General features: G+C 48.2%; 1 protein-coding gene across 4 annotated transcripts in view; it reads left to right on the top strand.

Moving 5' to 3' along the window:
• The first annotated feature begins 2,035 nt into the window (after window positions 1–2,035).
• The window catches only part of LOC126531900 (spartin-like), a 123,911-nt gene continuing 99,980 nt past the window's right edge, over window positions 2,036–25,966 (top strand). Inside the window, exons 1-3 of one of the 4 annotated variants that reach the window (XM_055070677.2) lie at window positions 2,036–2,857; window positions 11,974–12,205; window positions 13,639–13,833. In XM_055070677.2, the coding sequence (XP_054926652.1) occupies window positions 2,702–2,857; window positions 11,974–12,205; window positions 13,639–13,833 (583 nt within the window). In that variant the 5' untranslated portion in view covers window positions 2,036–2,701. The remainder of the gene's footprint in view (window positions 2,858–11,973; window positions 12,206–13,638; window positions 13,834–25,966) is intronic. The other 3 variants (XM_072287986.1, XM_055070675.2, XM_055070676.2) reach the window with 3 other exon arrangements.

Raw genomic sequence — 25,966 nt, forward strand, 5'->3', positions numbered from 1 at the left:
GATTAATGTTGCACTGAAATACATGCAAGAGGAGTTAACTACATAGAAGGTTGCCATCTTTACGGAATCCCGCGCTGCCCTTAGCAGGTTACAACGCAGTGAGATTGATTGTCCAATTGTGCGCAGCGTTACTGGCTCTGTGAGCAAAATTACATCACGTGGGGTATCTCTCGTTGCTCAATGGATACCTTCACACGTAGGAATCGCCGGAAATGAAGAGGCTGATCGGCTCGCTTCAACTGGCGCTCATAACAACTGTAACTGCCCAGAAATTTTGTGCAAACTTGATGACGCTCGTGTGCTGATTCGTCGCCACCTACTCAAGCAGCATCCAGACCAGCGCGTCGCAAATGGAACGTTCCCTCCCCGTGTTCGCGCCTAGGCTACCCCACACACGGCAAAGGCCACGAACAAGCAATTCATCTGGCCCCCAACTTCCGGGAGCACATCGAGGTAGCCCCTATCCCCAGAAGCATGCACCCGGAACATCATGCTGATCGTCGCCAAGCTCGCGCAAAAACTCTACAGAGAAAATATGGCAGTCTCCCCACCACACTATACACAGATGCCGCGCAGTACCCCCAAAAAGCAGCCATGACGGCCAGCGTTGTCGACTATAACCTACAAGAGGTGATCCCGATGACGGTCCGCACTGCCAGCGCCCTCGTAGCGGAGGAGACAGCCATCGCCTTGGCCATCACCTCTAGTCTGGCCAACGAGTACATCACAATTATTACTGACTCCCAGGCAGCTTGCCGTAGCTACGCGCGAGGCAGAATATCTTCAATCGCCCACTGACTCCTCAAACAAGCCTCCCAATTCCCGGACGTTGAAATAGTGTGGACTCCAGGACACGAGTCCCTCCGTGGAAATCAGCGTGCGCGCGCTGTAGCCCGAGCTCATGCCTCCCGGGCGCCACAAGAGAGGGACACGGCTGCATCCATGGAGCCCGTACCTTTACAATACAACGTCATACTACAACACCACAGATTGAACAGACGACAATACCCACCTCCACACAAGACCCTCTCACGTGAAGACGCCGTAACATGACGACAACTACAAACCAATACATACCCCCAGTTAAGCAGACTACACGCAATACACCCTACACTATACTCATACAAATGTCCCCTTTGTAATGATTACGCCTCTCTATATAACACCACATGGGCGTGCCCCAACGTGAAGGCGGCCCCTCAAATACCCAACCACACACCCGAGCAGTGGGAGGCCGTACTGACTAGTTCGGACCCTCGTAACCAGCAGCAACTGGTGCGGCGGGCCCGGGAGTCAACACGAGCCGCAGGAGCCCTGGACTAAGGGCGCCTCCCGCACAAGCAGAAAGACACCTGCTTGTCCTTTCTTTTTTTAATAAATGTTTCTCCTCCTCCTCCTCGCGGTCGAGGCTTGCCTCGGCACGCTAGAGCGCAGCTACTCAAGCTGAGGGTTGGTTGCGTGAACGTGCACAAACGTTTATACAGACAAGGGCGTGTGGCAATTCCATTGTGTACGTCTTGTGGCTGCTGCGAGAAACTTCAGCACCTTATATTTGAGTGTCCCGCTATCAGTGCGCAGCGCATGTCCCTAGTGAGAGACTATCTTCTCCTTGACCTGCGGTGTGCGACACTCGAGGAATGTTTATACCCCAGTGATTGTGCGTCTAAATGTGATCAGGCCAATCGCGCCCTACTTACCTTTCTAGAGTTAACTAACTTAGGTTCACGTCTGTACCGTGAACATTCAACATTCTGTAGTAGCGTGACTTTCAGTGACCGGCCCTACTGTGTGTGATCTGTACTGTGTTCTACTTTAGTCTTTAGATTTGTCCTGTTGCTCTTCCTTTCCTCTTTCCTACCCTCCTTCCTATTTTCAATTTCCGTGTTGCTGTCGCCTCCGTTCAGAAGAGTACGCAGGCGTGGTGCCCCTTCCGGTGGCAGTTGCCAGACTGCTTCTCGCTTTCCCTTTCCTGTTAACTGTGTATATGTGTTCAAAACAAATAATAATAATAATTATTATTATAATAATGTTGGGGCTCGCGGAAAACGTCTAGAACATCTCCCAGTACGAGTCATTTACTCAAATTAACTGCTCCAGGACGGCCGAGCTGTTTTTCGCAAACTGCGTCACAAGTCTCGGTTCCGTGCAGTCAAAGCCAAAATCGCTTGAAATGCATCGCAGGCTGTCAGACGAAGTTTCTCAGGTTTCCGTAGCCCAGTAATGCAGCGGTGCCGTCTTGAAGTGCAGAAGGAACACAAGAATACGGTGGGAGCCCAAACCAGGCTATACATAAAAAAAAAGAAATAAAGAGAGAGACGGTTCGCCGAGCGGACAACAGGCGAACGTAACATGAGCAGCCGGCCACGCCCGCTTCGGTGGCGTGTCTGGCCAGTCTGGCACCTGGCGCATGCATCTGGCGCGTCTCGCGTGCCGGTAGCTTATTGGCAGGTAACGCAAAAAAATAAGATAAGTCGCGAAGTATAACTTCATTTATACGCAGAGCTATTTAGTTTAAGCGGGAAAGAATAAAATTAAAAGCAAAGACAATGTCTGTTAACTTCGAACTCTTTTTACCGATGCTCGCGGCAGCTAACGGAAGCTTTAATACTAGCGTGACGTATTTCCTGCTGCCAGTTTTCACCGTGTACCTTCTTGTTGGTTGTTCTTTCTCCGTGGTCCGGAGTGGCAGCAGGCGCGCACTATGCAGCGGGAGGTGCGGCTCACCAAGGACGGCGCCGAGCTTGGCGGCGCACCGCTGTACGCCGACAAGCCGTCGACCTGCAACGAGGCGGCGAGTGCGGCCGCTGCCCGCCCACCGCGAAGGGAGGAGCTCTTCTGCATCGAGTCTGGTGTTCAGGTAGGATGTGGTGTAAACCCCGTGCAAGCTATATTGCGCGCGACGAGCGACGCGACGGAGATGGCTGTCGCGTTCGCTCGTCGCTTACAAGTCGCACCCCGTGCATGCGGGCGACGACTTTTTGAGCGACGTCTTCCGGATGTTGCCGGCATGAGGGAAGCAAACACGCGCCGCAACTGGCGCGACACGTGCTGTAATGATTTAGGTTGATGGGCTTTACTGTAAAGAGCAGCATAAAAAAAGTTTCTGAAGGTCTTGCAATAGGTTCTTATTCTTGCTCGCATCAAAATTTAGTCGTTTGCTGCTTCCGTGCGGCAGTCGATAGTACTTGGCTGATGTACACCCAGTTCCGGCTTCGCGCTATTGGCTAGTCACTCATAGCACTTCCGGACAACGAGCGACAAATTCTAGCTTTCCAGAACGGAGCGACCGAGCGACAAGAACGAGTGACCTGTTCGAACATCGCTCTCACTGGGTTTCGGCTCGAAACGGGCGTTTGAAATGAAGGCCGTGGCTTTGATTGCAACTACGAATTAAGAGGAAGCTTTCGCTCCGGCCCCGGGGACTCGTATCTGAATACATAGGGAAGGATAAACAATTTTACTCGGCAACCACTGCATCAAATTTGATTAGGCTTCTCGCATTTAAAAGAAAAAATTAAAATATAGTGACTCTTGGCAGTAGATCTTTTATTTAGGTCAGCAATTTTAATTAGAAAATGTTGAAAATCACAAATTTTCAGAAAACGAAATTACTAAGCTTACAGCTCTGTAACTCGGCAATAAGAAAGGATATCACATTTCCTTAAATTGCATATCATAGTACATCTGAAGCGGACGAAATTGATATGTTATACATGGCTATTGAATAGACTACTAAAATGTGAGCGCAGCTTTTGCGATACCCTAGTAAACAATGCAACAAATTCACTTAATATAATAATTCATTCATCAGATTTGTTCGCTTGATTCTCTAACGGATGCAGTTTACAGAAGTGCGATATCTGTTGTTGTTGCAGAGCTACAAATTTGTAAACTTCGTGCTTCTATTTTTTTTCAAACTTACCATTTTGCGAAAATTCCGTTGAAATAATTCAGGTCTTATATCGAAATTCCGGTTCCAATAGTCACTGGACTTAAGCTTCGTCTGTGAAATGCAACAAATGCCTTTAAAGTCGGCCCAGTGGTTATCTCAGAAAACCGTTTCTTCGTTTTATACGTATCTTAATAAGCGGCATCTCAAGCAAAAAAAAGAGAGCTCGGCGCAAGATAGGGCCGATGCCCATGGCCACTTAAATAGCCGACGGCCCGATCTCGGCCACATCTGGATCGGGCTGCGCTTGGTCTTTGCAAATGGCCGGCCCGTTTGCCGACCACGGGCAGGCGGTCGGCAGACGGCACCGGGCCGACGTCGTCACCGCTGGTTATGTCATCGTGGCCGCGTTCGGCCGACACATGGGCCGGCGACTTCCCCACGACGGCAACAGCACGGCTTCTCCGCAGCCAGCATTCCCTTGCCGGTATTCATACTTAGTTTTATTTCTTTCAGACACGTATACCGGGTGCTGCTTCTTATAAGCGTGAATTGCTGGACCAGTTGGTCCATGTTAAAAGAGAAAAAAAAAAAAGAACACCGAAGTCTAAGACGCAGGACCAGAACGAGGCACACGCACGCACACGCGCACGCACACGCACGCACACACACACACAGCCGCCGGACTTGGAACTGATTTACTGAAACATCGAACCTGTTTAAACGGCGCTTTTCCTGCGCAAACGCACATGCAGAAGAGACCATTCAGACACGTTGAAGATCTCAAAGAAAACTCGATAAAAATCGCCACTCTTTCTCTGTGATAAGCACAGATGGGTCGCTTATGCAAGTTCGCTCGTTCTTTTCGAAATAAAGCGCTTCAAGCAGTTCGCTCTCGTGCTTTGACTTCCCCCTGTCGACGATGCTAGTACGTTGAAACGACGGCATGCAGCAGCTGCAATCTTTCGCGTGCGAAGCCAGGTTACTCCCAGTGCCCGACCGCAGCGTGTAGACGTGTTCTCTGAGGCGCGTGTGTGTGTGCTTCCTTCTGGTCCTGCGTCTTGGTTATCGCAGTTTTCTTTTCGCTTTAAGCTTCTTCTTATGTAGATTTTCTTTAAAGGCCCCTAGTCGCAGATACAGGGATATTCAGCTTCTTCAACTGGCTTACCTTAACTGCATGGTGGACATTACATTCTGGATAAGTCGCGAGTGCAGGAGCATTTTGTCGAAAAGATCGAGCTAATTATCTTTTTCATTAATAACTTTAGGGCACATCTTATGGCGCAATTAGAGCCCGTAGACATGCAGGACCCATTAAGTTGGAGCCAATTTTGTAACCGGAGCCAATTTCGAGATATAGGAAGTCAGTCAACGAAATCTGTTGGTGTCCTAATTATTTCCATCGCGCATTGCATATATTCGCATTGCAGCAAGAAAATAGCTATGAAAAATAATTATGGGGTTTTGCGTGCCAAAACCCCGATCTGATTGAGGCACGTCGTAGTGGGGGAACTCTGGAATAATTTGGACCACCTGGGGTTCTTCAACGTGCCCCTAAATCGCCCCCATCGAAATGCAGCCGCCGTGGCCGGGACTCTATCCCGGGACGTCGTGCTTAGCAGCCTAACACCATAGCCGAGGTAAATATACCTGGTAGCTAAGCTTCCTTAGAAACCGATACGTTCAATACATTGCCGTTCTTCGGCGGTTCATGGGGCTTAGCGCCATCTGTATGTGGAGGGAACAGTTCAAAAAAAAGAAAAAAAAAAACGTGACGCCATATTCGTTAAAAGCAAAAGTGACGTCATTTTGTTCCCAAAGGCGCGAAATTTGTTTTGGCGGCCTGGCGTTACAGCTGTATATTCAAATGACCCGCCATTCGACTTGATGGGCGTGTCGAGCTTTCAGCGCGAAAAGCGATGCTGGAAAAAATCAGCCCCGTACGGGTTTCCGAAATCGTACCCCTGCACAGCACACATTATTTGGAGGCCGACGAAAGCCTTCGGTGTAGAGTGCCGGCCCTATTGTCCGGACGCCAAGCCTGTCGGTCAGCGCAGTCCCACGAAGAGAACTAAAGTAAACAATTACCTGGCGGTCGTAACTCACTACCTTTTAATGAACAGGTTAAGAAACGATGAAGCTACCCGCGTCACCAAATTCAAACGTCGACAAGCAATGCAGCACGACGTGCCAGGGGGCGGGGGGGGGGGGGGGGGTGTATTGTAACAGGTCAACATTACGAGCGCGCCTTTCTGCACCGTTCATGAGCTGCATTGTATTGCATGTGATAGCGGCATAGCGGCGTCAACGCCCCCTCTCGCGATGGGCGCTGAAAAACGGCATTTATTGATAATAATAAAATATAGTAGAGTTGTCTTTTCTTTACTCGTCACGCGTATATAAAATTGATAGGTGTTTTATTTTCAATGAACGAATCTTAAGTGCGTCTCGCTGTAATTAGAAACCGCTTTTTTCTTCCTCAATGTTTGCGCCCTCCAAACATAGTCACACTTCAATCGCTGCTCCCAATAACCGCCCTTGCTGTTGTTGGTGACAATTTGTTCTGAACCGTTTTTCGCCCGAAGCGTCGCGACCTTTTGGATCGACCTTGCCATAGCCACTAAGCAACCACGATGGAGTAGCTATGACACCAAAGCCTTTTTACTGCATACTTTGACGCATATCTTGAAACTGGTACTATTTACGGAACTGGTTTAGCTAAATAGGCCATTTTCACCAATGCAACATTGTCACTAGAGCTATTAACTAAAAGATAATTGAAAAAATCATGCCAAGTACCAACTTCTGCAGAACTAGTTATGAAAGTAACCCAGATGGAGAAGCGGAATGCTGGTATCTGTAACAGGAATTAAAAATATAGTTACCCGGATTTATATCACACAGATGCCTGTAAGGCTTGCGGACAGAGAGCGACGCTGCGACACATGCTCTGGGAATGTGCCGGCTTCCACGGTAATGAGACCGCCTCAGTTCGCGACGCGTCCGTAATCGTGGCCGTTGCCACAGTACGGGAAGCCTCGAGCTCGCTTCCTCCCGACGCCGCCGCGGCTGCGGGAGCTGCCGGGGACCTTCTCCGTCGGCGTCGCCGCCACTGAGAGGCGGCTCTCAAAAGTTCAGAGCTGCCAGGCCAGCTCTGGGCCGTCCGGCAGGCCGAAGATGCCGCCCCAGTCCAAGGACTTCGAGCCGCCACCTGAGGCCACCTCAACAAAAAACTGCCGGACCATTCATTAATAAAGTTTCTTCTTCTTCGAGATAACAAGTAGAACAGAAACAGGAAAACTTAGTAGATTAGTGGTTGAGTCAAACATAAAATATGAATTAATCAATGACAGTCTTGTATAAGCACTTGGAAATGTCCTTCCCTCAGTTGCATGAGCCCATTCACCAGATAACTGTGCAGCCAGGTCACTTGACTGCTTGATCACTTGACTATTTCCGTCCTGGCATCTGAAATAAAGCACTATGTAAGTCATTGAAGTGGGAGGTATATAACTAACCCGCTGTGGTTGCTTAGTGGCTATGGTGTTCGGCTGCTGAGCATCAGGTCGCGGGATTAAATCCCGGCCGCGGCGGCCGCATTTTCGATGGGGGCGAAATGCGAAAACACCCGTGTACTAAGATTTAGGTGCACGTTAAAGAACCCCAGGTGGGCGAAATTTCCGGAGTCCTCCACTACGGCGTGCCTCATAATCATAAAGTGGTTTTGGCATGTTAAACCCCATAATTTAATGCATATAACTATTAAAGCGAAGTCATTTGTCATTTAGCGCTTCCCCTTCAATATGGTCAACCAGTACCAACTCGCCCAAATGTCAATCCTTCTACGAAGCTTTCTACGTCTCACTGATTCGTCGATGAGCACCGAAATCGCACTGCAGGAAAGCCAACTTACACATCCATGTGGAACACTACAGTTGACATTCACAGTCAACGGCAGTACCCCGCTAGCGTCGATTGGCCGGCCGGTCAGTGCCTGATAACGGCGCGAAGCGACTAGCTCAGCAAGAGTAGCGCATGCGCACAAAGTTCACTGGAAGCGCAAGCTACCTCTGCTAGGCATGACACCATCCCTGTCGCGATCAACTGAGCTTCCCTGCTTATCGGAGACAGCAAGTCCGCGTGAACACGGGCTCGTCTTAGGATCTGGAAAAAAAATCAAAGCCCCTTTCTTAATGAGAGGTGGTTGAACGCCACGCTATCCAAACGAACTGTATATATCTGCATTGCACGGCAGACAAAGAGGCTGCCGTACGAGAACGTAAGCGCGAGCGCGATCGTGCCCGTATAAGTCCGATCCCGTGTATCGTCAACGGCATGCAGAAGCCATGTTGGAGACGCTTGTGCAGTAGAGATGCCTACTGGTATTGTGATCGTCAACTTGCATGTACATCAGACCGAACACGTCTCGAAGTGACGCGGAAACGTTCCAGGCAGAAATGAAGACCTCGAAGCCACATAGTACGCCGATCCTCGTGTGCGCTGACTTTAACATCAATGTGGCGAAAGAGCACGGCAAATGGATTGAGTTTCATGCTAGATCGCTACTCGTTGAAACTGAAGACGCTACAGGACCCACAACGCAACACCGTTCCCGCACTGTTCTCACGTTTGCAAGCAGACTGCGTCATGTTACAATGTCAGAACCTCTGACCGTCTACCACAGCGATCACAAGGCAATACTGTGCAGGTGTACAGTCGGCCGTGAAAATGTGTGTGCGTGTAATGAACGGCTCAACATGTGCATAGCATCGGATAACTCTGCATTTTTTTGTGTTCGTTGCGTGGTCGTTGACTTTGGACTTCGGCTTCGGTTCAGTTTGCATTGGGGGAAAGCTTCGCATTCAACCATCGTTCTTTACGAAAGGGGCTTTAATTTTTATTGTTTGGGTGCTGAACATTGGACCAGATGCTTCGTTGCGTCTAAATAACCCTTTAAGCATTGTACTTGCAAACATGATCTGACAAATCCGTCATTTTTCGCGACAAACACTAAATAATCTCGCACAAGCAGTCTGTTATTTAGCCTCCAAATAAGCATCCCAAAAAACTGACGTGAGCAGGGCAACATTCGCCTTTCTTCAAATTATTTTACGTGGAGCACCATATATATATATATAGGCTGTTCATGTCAACATGATCGGCCCCCAGCAACCTGCTGACCATCGCCCTATGGTCGGCACTGGGCCAGTTTTGCTTGGGATTGGGGTTGAGCGCAAGCTAAAGCTTCCTTTCAACGAAATGCCCAACGAACCGAAGCCTGTGACGCTTTCTATCTGCAAGGCGTCGACCAGGACACGATGAAAAGTGGAACGAGGATGGGCTTGTGTTTCCCAGATCGAACCATATGTGCTCGAATTACATATACAACCTATTGCATATTGTTCACTGAGTATCAGCGTGGCGTCTACCAGGGACTCAGTGTTTGAACAGCGGGTGATGCAGTACCAGATTGTGTTAAAGGTTTGTCTGAATTGGACAAATAGGCATTTTCGAACATCGAATTCCTAAAAAAAGACAATTTTTAGCTCAAGAATAGCAATACCAAGGTTTGGTACAGCGCTTGAACCTCTCGGATATTGTTCCAACTATACGCGGCGTGTGCCAAGATTTCTTGCACCCTTCAAAACTTTAGCACACCGTGTCGGGCTTGTAATTGTATCGCACAGGCGCCACTAAGCTGCCTGTAAAGACAGGTTCCAGTGCGGACATGTAACTTTTAGATTGTGAGCCCTAATGTTCACGCGCTGTGAATAAAATGTGTCGCTACTTTTGTTGTTGTACTGGCATTCTAAAAATCTTCTCGGGAATAATTCAGTCAATAGAACAATACGTTTTATGAGAAATTACTGCGGTTGAATATTTTAGCATCTACCTTGCATACAGGGTACGAATAAACGTGCGGCACACTAGATCTAAATATATACAAAATATCATGGAAACGCTGATGGGAAAACTTTGCCTAGAGTGCACATATAATTGCTATCACAATAAAAACTTGGTCAACAATTGGAAGCGGTAGGTGAAACTTAGCCACCCTTCAGTAAATTCATATTTTTCATTGAACCGAAGTTTTTCTTCTTTTTTCTATTATAATTGACAGGCAGTGTGCAAGCATCGCAGGCAAGAACTTTGAAATATGTAAGGTGCAAGCCCCAGTCCCATATTCATGTCTCATAGTAATGACATTTTGGAGTAGTAAATTGCTTACCTTGGCATATTTTACTTTGGTATCCATTTTAATAGCTGATGTATGATGTAAGCGCTCGTGTGTCCCCCTTCACTCTTTCCTTGTCAAGTGTGCGCGCTAAATATTTACTATGAATTCGTACCAACTCGCCCAACTATCAGTTCTGCTGATGTCGCCTAACAGGACTACTATGATGATATTGCATAAACGTAGCCAAATTTGTAAATCTTTAAAGGAAAAATGAACTTGCGTAATTCCCCCCATACAACTGAATGGAAACATTGAATTTAATTTCAGTTGTACATTTATCGATGACATCGTCATGAAAGCGGATTCAAGATTTAGGGTACATTCAATCGCCTCATAAGTACCCTTTGTTCAATTATGAGGTAACAACACACAATGTCCCTTTTCCACAATGTGCCTTGATGCATCGGCTCACATGCCGAGGTGGTCATAACAAAACTAGAACAGTTAAGTGGCACGTTTTCTTTATTTATTGTTATTGATTGGCTTATTCCGTATCTGCAGTTTCCCGTTTATGAAATAAAGGGGACCTGCAAATAACGTTTGACACTTAATAATCAGTATTGATAATAGGTGATGAGACATGATGGAAAAATAGCGCTAAAAGCACAGACAGAAGGAAAAACACAGGGTGAGCGCTTACTGCCAACGATTGCTTTATTGTGCGTACACAAATATCTAGCTTGAAAAGGGAGGCTGGTGGGGAACGGAAACAAGGGGGGATACCAACATACCAGTCGCGCATTGGGCTGAAGGTAAAAACTAACAAACGTAATGATTAGTCAAGTAGATAGTACCTGTCTTGCTTGTTGGTGAGGACGAATGAAGGGGAGCTGACGCATAACGGGCCTTTGCACACCATCGTGATTTAAAAAAATTGTATCGATATCGGCGTAGAACTTCAATGTCTGCAAGTACCGGCTTGCGCCCCCAATTAGTGCAGTGGATAGCGAGATTGCTCCCATTCTTGGGGTGCGAGCCAGTACTTCAAGACATTGAGGTTCTGCACCGATATCGAATCAATCGAGCACGTGAAATTTTTAAAACATTCACGATGATGCGCAAAAGCCCGTTATGTGTCAGCTTCCCTTCACTCGTCCTCACCGACAAGAAATGCAGGCACTATCTACTTGACTAATCATTATGTTTATGTTAGTTTTCATCTTCAGACCCATGCACGACTGGTATGTTGACACTCCCCATTTCCCCCTTCCTCTTGAAGCTATATATTTGGGCTCGCACAATAAAGCAATCTTTGGCAGTCCGCGTTTGTCCTGTGTTGTTCCTTCTGTCCATGTTTTTAGCGCTGTTTTTCTGCCATGAGCGCACACCAACGAGTTCGCCGGCAGTCCCTTTTAAGATAATCAAAATTTATGGGTTACATGAACTGTACATAGTAAATATGTGAAAAAGCGAACAATCTAGACATATTTAATTCATATCCACATATCTTAGAAACAGTGCGAGACCGGACTGGAGCTAGATAATGTTTTGGTGGGGAAACATAAGCCTTCAAGAGCTTTCTTTGGTGTTTTGCTAGTAGCATCTTGCAATGCAGGATACTAGTTCTTAATGTTTTTGTGCTGTATTTTGTTATGCAAATTGTTTGGGATAATCATCACTTGTGCGCTTTTTTTTGGCCACTCCTCTCTTGGTCCTGAGGAGACTCGTATTTGTAGTAAATATACTGTCATGCTTGGGCCTCGCAAGTCAAGAAAACTAGGCCATTGCCAATCCTGCAGGCTTGCTAGGTTTGCTTCAATAGTATATACTAATCCTTATAACCAGTTTAGCCAAAGTGAAATTTTATTTTTATTTTAGCTTTGTTCCCAATTCATGTCCTCTCCAGATTTTCTATGTCTCCGGCGGAGGAGGAGTTGAGGAACCACCTGAGTCCACAGATCTCCATGTGTACCGCTTGCTGGGCAGACAGGATGCCATATATGCTGATAAAGCCCCATTTCCGCGGCTACAAGTGGGCACATGGATTTACCCTTTGGTTCCGAAGCAGTTCCGGGTCCTGAGGTCAGGCTATGGAGCCTATCTTTTTCCCAACATTGATGCACCTTTGAAAGAATCTGGTAAGAAATTTCTAGCCAACCTTGCATGGTTTTCTAGTACTACTCAGGGCAGCTGCATCACCGGGACAGGTGAAGAATTTTTTAGTGCTGCAAAGATGTAACTTGAGAATGGAGACCACTAGGAAAATGTGTCAGCGTTCTTTTGGTTGAGCAGAGCTGGAGGAAGATTGATTTGATTAAAGTTTCACATGGCTCCCTGTGGTCATCTGCGAATGAAACGTTAGCACAAGTTATGCGCTTAGACATTCAGGGTGTGCTCTGTGGTAACTGTTTCTAGTGCAGTTTACCTTGTCTTGTATTTCTTTTGTGTGTGTGTCTTCTGTTTCCCCACAATTTTTTTTCTTTACCCCAAAGGTTTATATTTATTGTTACATCGTAAAAATGAAACCTGTTAAAATACTTTTTGTCTGTTCATGCACATCCTATCTTCATTGTGAAGTTACATGCTTGCAGCATTAAAGAATCCTTCCAGTACGGTGCAACTAGCTCTGCATTCAGCCTTTGTTGACAGAGAGAGATGCTGACTGGTGTACCAGATTTTCTAGTAGTCTTCAGTTTTTTATTGTTGTAAACAAGCTGCTTTTGGCCGCAGACTGTTGCAGCCACAAATTGCAGTTGCTTTGACAAAGGAAATACCATGGGACTTCTTGCTGTGCACCTACACGATAGTGCTCTTATAAATAAGAAGGATGTTGATACGTTGTATCTCAATCTCGTTCTGCCAAAAATACATATTGAAAGGATATTATTTAACTGTTACTCCCACTACTGTTCATTTGCAATTGCAGAAAATGAAATATAGTATAATTTCTGTGAACTGAACCAAATTTCATAAGCTTTCTAGTCTCGCCATGTACTTTTATAAATCCTTCTTCAGGTATTCATACGGCTGGATAAGCTTATACGTTTTTGGCCAGTTTTGACTTGACCGAGTGTTGGATAATTGGGATGTAACATCCGGGCATTGAATCATAAAAGGCGCCCGAAAGACACTTTATAAGAGGTTTCGTTTGAAAATTTCTCTAGCTATTAGATAGCTGCTTTGATTAAGTTCATTTCTAGTTGCATCCACTCTTATACGCGTAGGAAAGCTTTACAGGTGCTTTGTGCACATATGTTTTCATTGGCAACTTCCTCTGCTCATGTTCAAGTCTTTGTACTTGAAAACCCACTCATGTGATAAACTATATCGGTGTGAGTCACATTGATATTTGTTGACAGAGACTTCGCATCAATATGAGTCTGTAGTAAATGTAGCCAACATTTATGTGAAAGTCCAAGTATCTTCATTGGTTGAAGCTGCGTACCTCTATCGTTGATAAATTATAATTATTTACACTACAACTTGACTCTGAATTGCATTTTTGTTGCAACTGACTATACAAGGAGTAGAGTGCATGTAAAATTGGTTGCGTCCATTGGCTACTGCACAGGGGCTTTTATGGGAGTCCTGCTTCCTCCTGACTTGCCATACGAGACGATCTCGCTTTTTGAGTCTCTCATGGAAGAGCTGACTGCTATGAAGATTGAGGCCCTGACTGACCCAAGCGTCCTCCCAGATTCCATGATGAGCCGGTTCCTTCGGTCTGCCTCCTTCAGCCAGCAGGTGTCTGAGAGCATGGTAGCAGGTGTGTGCCTCTGCCTACCTTAGTTTTGATTGCCTACTTGTTATACCTGCTCTAAACGTGTTTTCCTAAAAATTATTCTTTTTTTAATAATGAAAAAGTGCTTTTAGCCATTCTTCTAACATGAGATACAGTTCAAGCTCAGTATAATGGAACCTCAATTTGGCACGATCCGCAGTATGCAACAAACTTTTCTTGCCTGATCTTAGCTTCTTTTAACCCAATGTATTGACTGTATACATGCTGTTGGGCTAGTTGGTTCATCATTCAAGCTTATCTTAATTCAACTGCCCGTCTTGTCCTTCGGGTCCGTATCCTACTTTGCGCTACTCTTAAGCTACGCTAAACAAGCGTCACTGCAAACAAAGACCATATCTAGGGACTTAGGATCTCGCGCCGGCAGCCAGCAGTCAACAGGACGAGAACTCGCAAGTACAGAACGGTGCAGTGGCGCATGTACGCAGTCCAAACGCGTTAACATGTATTGCCGTCCTGTCTGCGTGAACGTTTACGTACCTTGCGACGTTTGCCGCTGTAGAGGGGCTACCTCGGAACTTAATGCCGATGACTGTAACACGACGCGACCCACGACTCAGGCTCAGTAGCAGTGCGATGCTAACACTCACTAGCGCAGCGGGTACTAAACATCCTTATAGCATTGAATTGAAATTATTTATGCTTAAAGATGTAAAGCTAACTCATTCTGTGGTGCTTTTATTAAAATTCATTGGTGGTAGAAATTTCCGCATCTAATTATGAATATGTGTAATGGCCGTCTCGATATATCATTCTTGTAGCCAAAGCTCTAAAGGTTCACTGATTCAAGTGTCATGCACTTAATTTATTTCTTACTAAGCTTCGTAGTGAAAAAAATGCTTCTAACAGGGAGGGAGCAAGCTGACAACTGCCACCAAGAGGGGCACAACGCCTGCCTAGTCTTTCGGGAGTAGGGAATGAGAAAAGAAGGATATAGGGAAGAAAATAGGAAGTAAAATGACAGAGACACGGACAAAAGAAAGTAGGAACGCGGTAAAAATGTCTATAAATCGTTCCATCACAACTGGTTTGCAGGTGCGTCTCATTTTATGTTATTAGAAAACTTAGAGCTCAACAAAAACACTGGAGCGAGAAAAGGAACACACACCACACTTTCCTTTTCTGCATCCAGTGTCTTTCTTGCGCTCTAAGTTTTCTGATAATGCATTACGAACTAGTCCACCTATCCATCCTATTACATGTTATTTTTCATCTTGACACGCGTAGCTTATCTTTATCGGTTGACCACGTTTGGCCGTCTAACAAATGTTATCGCACAGCGCAGGACGCGCCTGCATGTGTCAGAAGTTTCTCGAAAGTTATCGATGGTTCTATCCGCTGTCTGTTGTTACCAAACCTTGTGTAATCTGATTTCATCGCGTGACGCGAATGGTGTAGGCCTTTCTGGAAGACACGCGGGCACCAGCGATCACTCTGGAACCTTCGATGACTGATGTACAAAAGCCGACGCGCCTGACCCGCTGATCATATTTCGACGATCGCCTACTGTGTTCGCCACTATTGTTGTACTTTAAGTGTAGCCTGTTTTTATGGGCACAGGTTCGCCCAATAAAAGTTAGTTTAGTCTTTCACAGTATTGCTACTGTGTTCTTTACCGCCGCTAGCACATGACATCTGGTGGTGGTGCTTTGCATTCATGCACCTGACGCCCTCACAAAGCCGTGACCCAAGACCGAACGCGGAAGACAACACCAACGTCTCCAAGAACCAGCGAGGTAGCTGCAGGCTGCAAGGACTGCCCCCGGGGCACGGACTTTTGCGTTAGACGACCAGAAAATCGTCACCAAGTCAACCCCAATGGCAGCCCCAACAGCCCCATCGCACTGCAGCAGCCCAGGGAGCCTCCCACGTTCCGCGATTCAACATTCGAGGACCCGGAAAGCTGGCTTCAGACACATGTGATGGTCGCGTCATGTAACAGTTGGAACAGCGCCGACAAACTGCTACATGTCTTTTTCGCATTGGAAGACGCCACCAGGACTTGGTTTGAGAACCGAGAAGCCACCTTAACGACGTGGGACCTGTTCCGAAGCGGCTTCCTGCAGACATTCACAAGCGTCGTACGCCGGGAACGAGCCCCAGCACTACTAGAAACCAGAGTGCAGCTGCCTAATGAGACCACCGCAATCTTCACGGAGGACGTGAGTTGTCTATTCCGCCACGCTGACCCGGAAATGTTTGAAGAGAAGAAAGTCCGCCTACTCATGCGTCGTGTGAACGAACTTCTCGCCGGAATGATACGAAGCCCACCGAAGACCGTCGACGAGTTTCTTCGCGAGGCCACCAGCATCGAGAAGACGCTCGAAATGTGGCACCGGCAATTCAACCGCCGCACAAACTCTACAAACTACGCCGGAGTTCAATCACTGGCCACTGACGATCTGCGCTAGACTATCGGAGCAGTCGTACAGGAAGAGCCGCAGAAGCTGTACCCAAGGTCGCAGCCTCAAGTGGCGTCAGTCACCGAAATCGTGAAAGAGGTTCTGCGATCGCTTGGAGTTCCTGAGGTGCAACCACAATCGTGGCAGGCCCAGCCGTAAGCGATGACCTACGCCGCCGTCGCCCGCCGTCAAGGTACCCCTCCGCGACCGCGCCAAGGCCATGTAAAGCCGCGATTCCGTCGTTCAACGCCGCCGCCTCCAGCACACCCACCCGTCGCCCATCGCAGCTACGCGAGGAAGGCTGACATTTGGCGCGCACCCGACCAACGCCCCTCTGCTACCATTGCGGGGAAGCAGGCCACATCTACCGCCGATGCCTTTACCGCGAGATGGGACTACGAGGGTTCGCTGTCAACGAGCCGCGCCCTCAGCAGGGTGAGCACCCACGTGACATCGCCGATTCCCTGGCCACCACTCAGTGGAGCCCTCGACGACCATCTCGCTCACCATCACCATGCTGCTACCTGTCGCCGCAGCACCGACTGTACACTGGCCCAGCCCGTGGCCGGTCCGTCAGCCCATATCCGGAAAACTAAAACCAGAAACCGATGGAGATGCGGTGGCGGTTCGTCTAAATGACGAAGATCCTCCGCCGACGACGAAGACGCCGAAGATACTATCTAGACGACATAACGACATGCTGCCATCCCGACGAAGCCTGGAAGCAAAAAATGCACCGACCAAGGACCTCACGAAGCGACGTACCAGCCACGCGTCTACGTGACGCAGCCGTGCTCCGACGCCAACACTTCATTGCAAAGCAAAACAAAGAGCCAACGACCTCGACGTGTTGCTCGACTACCACGCAGTCACCGCATTAGTAAACACAGGAGCCGACCACTCCGTCATGAGTGGAGCCTTGCCGCCAAGTTTGAGGACACCTAATAACGCCGACGAGAATCTGCACCGCAAGAATTACAGTTCATGACCGGACCTACCCTGCCACCTTCGTTACCCTCCAACAGTGTTCACAAGACGTCATTCTTGGTATGGACTTCCTGAACCAACACGGCGCAATCATCGACTTGAAGTCGAAGTCAATAACGCTGTCGGAAGATAAAGCGATACCGCCGGAGAGCTGTCGTAGTCACTACGCCTTGAGTGTGCTCGAAGATCAAGTGAGCATCCCGCCTCGCTCCAGCATAATTATTTGTGTGTGTCATCGCGGGCGACCAACGTCTACTGTTCGACCGTGAAATTTGCGTCGCAAGAGGGATCGCTCGACTCCAAGGAGGGAAAGCGGAAGTAATGCTAACCAACTTCAGCCAGGAATTCAAGCACATCAACAAGGGCACGACGATCGCGTACATCAAGGAAATTGTGGAAACCAGCAATGCGTTTGTCCTCACGGACCCTGGCCTCATCTACCCCGACGGCCATAGTTCCCGAACCATACTTAGACATAAATGCAAGTCGCCCCATGATTAAGCAGCAACACCTCAGAAATCTGCTCCTACGATAGAAAGACTGCTTTCTGAGGACATGGGGGATTCGACAAACACCAGTCGCAAAACATCGCTTAATAACCTAAGAGTGCGCTCCACCACTCCGCCAGAGCCCTTACCGAGTTTCGACGCGAGAACCTGAAGCTATTAGGCATCAAGTCGACGAAATGCTGCGCGACATCATCCAGCCGTCGAAAAGCCCGTGGGTATCTCCTGTAGTCTTGGTGAAGAAAAAAGACTGAACCCTACGTTTCTGTGTCGATTATCATCGACTCAACAAGATCACGAAGAAGTACGTATTCCCCCTCCCACGGATAGACGACGCATTGTATCGACTCTGCAACAATGAATACTTCTCTGCAACAATGAATACTTCTCGTCGATGGACATCAAGTTTGGCTACTGGCAAGTAGAAGTCGACGAGAAAGATCACGAGAAGACTGCCTTCATCACGCCAGACGGCCTCTAAGAGTTCAAGGTAATGCCATTTGGACTGCTCGGAGCATGCAAAGTTCCAGCGCGTGATGGACATTGAAGTGGGATTGAAGTAGCAGACCTGTCTTGTTTACTTGGATGACATCGTCGTCTTCGCCGGTAATTTCGACGATCACCTGAGGCGGTTTGCGACCGTACTAGAGGCCATCAAGTCATCGGGGCTCACTCTGAAGCCGGATAAGTGCCGCTTCGCTTACGATGAGCTCGTGTTCCTAGGCCACGTCATCAGTAAATTTGGAATCCGCCCTGACGCACAGAAGACAGCTGCCATCACAAAGTTTACGTAGCCCATCGACAAGAATGCAGTGCGTCGATTCCTTGGCACATGTGCCTACTACAGGCGTTTTTTCAAGGCATTTTCACGCATCGCTGAGCCGCTGAAATTTAAGTAAATGTGATGTCGAGTTCAAGTGGGAAACACCGCAGGCCGACGCATTTCAAGAAGTGAAATGGCGCATGTAGACATCTTCAGTACTTGCGAACTTCGACGAGGACGCCGATACCGAAATACACACTGACGCCAGTAACCTAGGCATCGGTGCCATCCTAGCCTAGAGGAAAGATAGACTTGAACGGGTGATAGCTTACGCTAGCCGTTCACTGTCAAAAGCGGAAGGCAATTATTCTACGAGCGAAAAGGAATGCCTCGCCATAATTCGGGCTAGAGCGAAATTCCGCCGCTACCTATATAGGCAGGCCGTTCAAAGTCGTCAACGACCATCGCGCGTTGTGTTGGCTAGTGAACTTAAGACCCTTCAGGACGGCTGGCATGGTGGAGCCTTAGACTGCAAGAATATGACATCACTGTAACCTACAAGTCCGGACAAAAACACTCAGAGGCCGACTGCCTATCACGCGCCTCCATTGACCCGCCGCCGCGAGATGACGAGAAAGACACCTTCCTTGGAATAATAAGCACGGAAGACTTCGCTGAACAACAACGAGCAGACCCGGACCTAAAAGGCATCGGCGAGTATTTGGAAGAGGACACTGACGCTGTCCCTAGGGCATTTGAGCGTGGATTGTCTTTGTTATCGCTTCAAAATAACGTACTCGTAAAGAATCTCGCCAGTCTGCGCCAAGTACCTTCTTGTTCCCTCAACCCTGCGTCCAGTAGTACTGCACGCCCTACATGACGATCCGAACCGCTGGGCACCTCGCATTCTCCGGGACGCTATCGTCCACCTGACCACGGACGTCGCCCGTTACGTCAAGACATGCCGGGACTGTCAGTGACACAAGACACCACTGACAAGGCCAGCGGGATTACTACAGCCGATCGAGCCTCCTTGCCGACCATTTCAGCACATCAGAAAGGGCCCCAAGTCCATCCCGACGTCCACGACCAGAAATAAGTGGATCGCCATGGCGATGGATTACCTGACCCGCTTCGCTGAAACGAAAGCTGTGCCGAAAGGTAGTGCTGCCGAAGCGGCGAAATTCTTCGCCGAGAACATCCTGCTGCAGCATGGCGCCCCAGCAATCCTCGTCACAGAAAGAGGAACGGCCTTTACATCGCAGCTCACCCAAGCCATTCTGCAATACAGCCAGACAAGCTACAGTGAGACAACTGCCTACCACCAGCAGACGAATGGTCTTACGGAGCGCCTGAATAAGATCCTCGGCGACATGCTAGCAATGTACGTCGACGTCGAACACAAGACGTGGGATGCCGTCCTTTCGCACGTAACCTTCGCTTACAACACGGCGGTGCAAGAAACAACACAGATCACGCCGTTCAAGCGGGTTTATGGCATTAACCCGACGACAACGCTCGACGCCATGCTGCCGCACGTAACCGACGAAGAGAATCTTGACATTGCCACCTATATCCAGCGCGCCGAAGACGCCCGACAGCTCGCCCGCCTGCGGATCAAGAACCAGCACGGGACCGACCGCCGACACTACAACCTTCGAAGACGCTACGTCGAGTACCAGCCCGGTGACCGTGTTTGGGTTTGGACCCCAAGCGAGGACTTAGCGAGAAGCTTTTACGCCGCTATTCCGGACCCTACAAGATCATCCGACGCATTGGCGCACTCGAATATGAGGTCGTACCAGACAGCGTTTCGCTGTCACAGCGACGCCGCTCACTACTTGAAACAGTATCTTGCGCGACTTCAGCCGTTCTACCAGCGCTAACGAACTTTGGGACTTTCCATAGCTGAACTCTGGGCCTTCTTTTTATGGACTGTTACATTGGGCTTTGTTTCTTTGTTGTTTTGTTACTTTTTAATAAGTGGCCTTGTGTTTCGCTCTTATGTTTGTAGCATCGGGAAGGTGCTTCTTAAGAGGGGGGTATTGACACGTGTAGTTTATCGGGTGACCCCGTTTCGCCGCCTAAAAAATATCGCACAGCGCAGGACGCGCCTGCATGTATCCGAAGTTTCTCGAAAGTTATCGATGATTCTATGCGCTGTCTGTAGTCACCGAACCTTGTGTAATCTGATTTCATCGCGCTACACGAATGGTGTAGAACTGTCTGGAAGACACGGGGGCCCAAGCAGTCACTCTGGAACCTTCGATGACTGGTGTGCAAAAGCCGATGCGCTTGACCCGCTGGTGAGATTTCGACGATTGCCGACTGTGCTAGCCGCTATCGTTGTACATTAAGTGTAGCCTGTTTTTGTGGGTACAGGTTCTCTCAATAACAGTTAGTTTCGTCTTTCACAGTATTAGTACTGTGTTCTTTATCGTCACTACCACGTGTCAATATCTTTGAAAATGCAGTCTATTTCTGACATGTTGTACATAATTGTTTGAATGTATCTTACATTATTCTGTGTTGTTTATGTATATATCAAGTAATAATCAGCACAAAACGAGACGAAGGATGGCAAAGAAAGTGGGATGAAGACAGTTTTCGTCTTCGTCCCACCTTTCTTGCGGTCCTTTGTCTAGCCCGTTCTCATACCTTACTATATTAGGCAAGCCTTGATGCCCCCATACGTTCATTCTTGCTTGTGAGCTTTTTCTTTATTGTAAAGCATGTGCCTATAATGAATGCTCGTAAGGTTTGACAGTACGAAAAAGTAGAACAAGTATAATAATCACATCAAATCTCATTTAGTTGCATTCTTTTTCCCAGATTTCTTAGACTCTGTTTAACACGCTGATAAACGTTTGTTTTTGTTTTTCGCGTCTTCGTGCTTTTCTTACTTCAGTCATGATATATAGATCTGCAAGTTTTCTATTTATCGGCAGGCATATTTGTTTCTATGAACAATATTCATGTGTGCTTTGCAGACTTTATGACATGAGGCGGCAGCAGACGATTTATTGTATTTTTGAAGCTGGTGCGAGCCAATTTTTTATTTGCAGGAGTGCGGCGGCAGTGCAATGCATTGAAACACCAGACTGGTGGTTATAGCATCGACTGGGTGCTTAAATGCATTCCACTATCGCTGTTTCAAGATGTGTATGTGTGCCCACGCACGCACACACACATACATGCATACACACGTACACACACACACATAGATAGATAGATAGATAGATACTTACATAAGTAAATACATACATGTCTACGTACATACATACATGTATACGTACATACATACATGTATACGTACATACATACATGTATACGTACATACATACATGTATACGTACATACATACATGTATACGTACATACATACATGTATACGTACATACATACATAGATACGTACATAGATATATACATACATACGTACATAGATACGTACATTGTTGCAAATGGGTCGCAAACCCCAAGGGTAGCGTTGGCCTGGCGGCCTGGGGCACAACTGGAAGCATCCGAAGGTGCTGGCAAAGGATGAGTCGACTGCTAACAGAACAACTTGTTTATTCTAGCATCGCAAAAGAGCGGCCGGTCAGGTCGACCGAAGTGGAGAGACGGTCGAGCACGTTACTCGACGGAAGAAATCGGAGCCTCTCTTGGCGTCCGGGGGCAGCTGCTTATATACTCTCGGAGTTGAGGGCAAGAAGAAACGGCTCTGGATGGGGCGCATGTGACGGCGCCGCTCGGGCACGTTGAGACGAGTAGTGACGCATCCGCCGGGCCGGCGCCGGTCAGACCTCCTCGCTTCACAGTTGGGGGGAGCTCCTCTCCCCGGCTGCCGCGCTTTGACAAGCGTGGGCACCAACATGCACACACACACACGCACACACGAAGACACGTGGCATTGAAACATGCCTGGACGCGCTTGGCGGGGAGGCGTTGCGGCAGCGCTGAACGGGCCAAAATGTCCGCCGCTTTGAACGAAGCCCCGGTGTCCGTCGCATCCGCGCCGGCTATACCGCCCGTCGTAGGCGAAACTTAACAACATACATAAGTACACACATATCTACGTACATATCTACGTACATATCTACGTACATATCTACGTACATATCTACGTACATATCTACGTACATAGATACGTACATACGTACATAGCACGTACGTACATAGCACGTACGTACATAGCACGTACGTACATACGTACGTACATAGCACGTACGTACATACGTACGTACATAGCACGTACGTACATACGCATTTCGGACGGTATACGTCCGCCATAGAATCCCATTTCGGATATCCCATGGATGAACAAATTTGTTTCTTTTTCTGGATATCCATCGGATGTCCGGTAGGCGTCTGTTGGAGGAGGAGGAGGAGGGAGTAAACTTTATTGCTCTAGAAAGAGTAATTCAGCAGTCAGGCCCCCCGCAGGGGCGTCTACGTCAGCAGGCGTTTGGTGTGTTGCGACACCACGGACCCGAGCACACGAGGGTTGGACCCTCCCGCGTGTAGCCGTGCGCGGCTTAGCCGTGTCTGTGGAAAGGGGGATCCTGGGGGTTGAGCTGATGCTGGGTGTTTGGACCTTTAAGGCCCCTCGGCGGAGGCAACACACCCCTTTGGCCTCTGCTTCACATAGACGGCACCCCCGGACTGACCCACCCGGGGGAAATCGGTAGTTGCCTTTTCCTGTCTCTCTTTCCCTCTAGCCTTCGTCTTTCTCTCACTTTTCATCTTTCCTATCTTCTCCTAGCTTCTGTTTACTTCCAATTTTTCCAGGCAGCAAGGGTTAACCTTCTGTGAATAACCAACCTATAGGTTATCTCATATTTGGTTATAGTGATAACGTACAGCTGGCGTTTGCAGGACCTGTTTTTACAGTCCCTGTAACGTCCCCATGTAGGGCTTCACGGTGGGTGGCTGGCGTTATTGCCGAAAATTACATTATTCTATGGCTAGTTCCTTCCCTCCCCTCCCAGATCGCCCTCAGAAAAGAGGGCGCACCGAAGATGTATTTCAGTTTTGTGGACGACAAAGACCCAACTTCCCACGATTTCATGTGATTCACTCGGAAAAGTCAGACACACAATTACGCACAATCTCCCCATTTCTAGCTTCAAGGTCTTTAACTGAGGCTCTTGGTCAACGTTACAGGGCAACAAGGATGGCAAGTGGAGATCTCCTCTCGGAGCTCCATAATCTGAAACGATTTGAAAAGTTACCCAGTCTCGTGTCATTTGGGGACGTTCAAATGACAGTGACTCCGCACCGCACTATGAACACTACCCGCGGCGTTGTCTTAGACGATGATTTGCTTCAGCTGACAGACGGAGAGCTCATGGAGGGCTTTGTTGAGCAAAATGTTGTCAATGTGAAAAGAATAAAGATGAGGCGGGATGGTAAAGAGATTGCGACCAAACACATAATACCCACCTTCAATTCAAGTGTCCTACCCGAGTCAATTGAGGCCGGGTACACAAAGCTCCGTGTTAGGCCTTACGTGCCCAATCCACTCCGATGTTTCAAATGCCAGCGCTTCGGCCACAGTTCGCAGAGCTGCCGGGGCCGCCAAGCATGTGCGAAATGCAGTGACCACGAACACACCACTGAAGCTTGTGGAAACGCTCTCGACTGAGTAAATTGTGATGGGGAGCACGCCGCGTACTCGCAGTCGTGCCCATCCTGGAAAAAAGAAAAGGAAATTGTTACAATCAAAGTCAAGGAAAACATAAGTTTCAAGGAGGCACGCAGGAGGGTAGCATACCTGCCAAAGAAAAGCTTTGCCGAAGTGGCGCGTCAGGGGGCAGCGTCACAACGGCCTCCGGCGGCTGTCCGACCCACAAGCCGTGAGTCGGCAGTCACGCTACCTGCCCCCGCGGCGGTTGCAGCTAGCGCTGCTCCGTCAACCGAGGAGAAGGGACCATCGACCCCGAAGGTGGGCGCAGCCGAGGCTGCCTCAACCTCCCAGGTCCCTTCCAGCGCTGGCAACGGCCGGCGCAGCCAAATCCCCCAGGGAGCCCCATCGACCTCCGGGCTGGTGGGCGCAGGGGTCTTGCCCTCGAAGGCGGGACTCTCCCTGGTAACTTCTCGCTCGCAAGAGCACGTGTGCGGCGCCTCACAAGAGGCAATGGACACTACACCTATCCTCAAGGGGCGCCAAGCGCCTAAGGAGCGGCGAGGCTCCCTCGAACGCTCCAGAAAGGGCAGAACCCCCGTTACAGGGCCTCGAAAGAGCTCTGTAACCCAAGGCATCACCTCCGTTTCCATACACACAGCACTTATTTACTTTCAATATGGATACACAAATTATTCAATGGAACGTTAGAGGCCTTCTTAGGAACCTTGATGACGTGCAAGAGCTTATCCAAAAACACAATCCAAAAGTGCTGTGTCTACAGGAAACTCATTTAAAACCACAACACACAAACTTTCTCCGACGATATGTAAAGTTCCGCAAAGATCGCGATGATGCTGTCGTATCATAAGCGGTGTTGCCATTTTTATTCATAAAAGTATTTCCTGTCAGCGTTTACAGCTACAAACGCCCCTTGAAGCAGTGGCGGTTCGTGCTGTTCTCTAAACAAACTTATCACTGTGTGCTCGCTCTGCATACCCCCACATTACAATTTAGCTAAACATGAATTTCAGTCCTTCATAGATGCATTGCCAGAACCTTATATTGTTCTTGGCGATTTCAATGCACACAACTACCTGTGGGGCGACCCTCATATAGATGCGCGAGGACGACTTGTTGAACAATTCCTTTTCTCTTCTGGTGCGTGCATTATGAATAAGAAAGAACCCACATATTACTGTCTTGCCAACAAAACCTTTTCTTCAATAGATCTCAGTATAGTTTCCCCGTCTATACTGGCCGAACTCGAATGGGAAGTTGCGAGCAATCCTTACGGGAGCGACCACTTCCCAATACTGATAAGAACACCTAAAGAAAACGAATATCTACCACAGGCTCCTAAGTGGAAGATTGACAAAGCTGACTGGGAGAAATTCCGAACTCTCAGTAGTATTTCACGGGATGACATGTCCTCGTTAGGAATTGATGCTGCTGTGGAATATTTTACAGCTTTCATAATAGATGCCGCAACTAAATGTGTATCACAAGTAAATGGATTGGCATGCAAGCGGCGTGTCCCGTGGTGGAACGACGATTGTAGGATCGCTCGTAAGAAACAAAGCAAAGCGTGGGGGTTGCTACGCGCCTCCCCCACTGCGGAGAATCTTACCAATTTTAATAAAGTAAAATCCCAAGGCAGGCGAACCCGCCGACAGGCCAGAAGAGAGAGTTGGCAGAAGTTTTTATCCGGTATCAACTCCTACACAGATAAGGCCAAATCCTAGAACAGGGTTAATAGGATTAGAGGGCGGCAAACATATTGACTCCCTCTGGTAAACACACAGGGTGATACACTGC

Source organism: Dermacentor andersoni, chromosome 4 (assembly GCF_023375885.2).
Source record: "Dermacentor andersoni chromosome 4, qqDerAnde1_hic_scaffold, whole genome shotgun sequence".
Classification (NCBI taxonomy): domain Eukaryota; kingdom Metazoa; phylum Arthropoda; class Arachnida; order Ixodida; family Ixodidae; genus Dermacentor; species Dermacentor andersoni.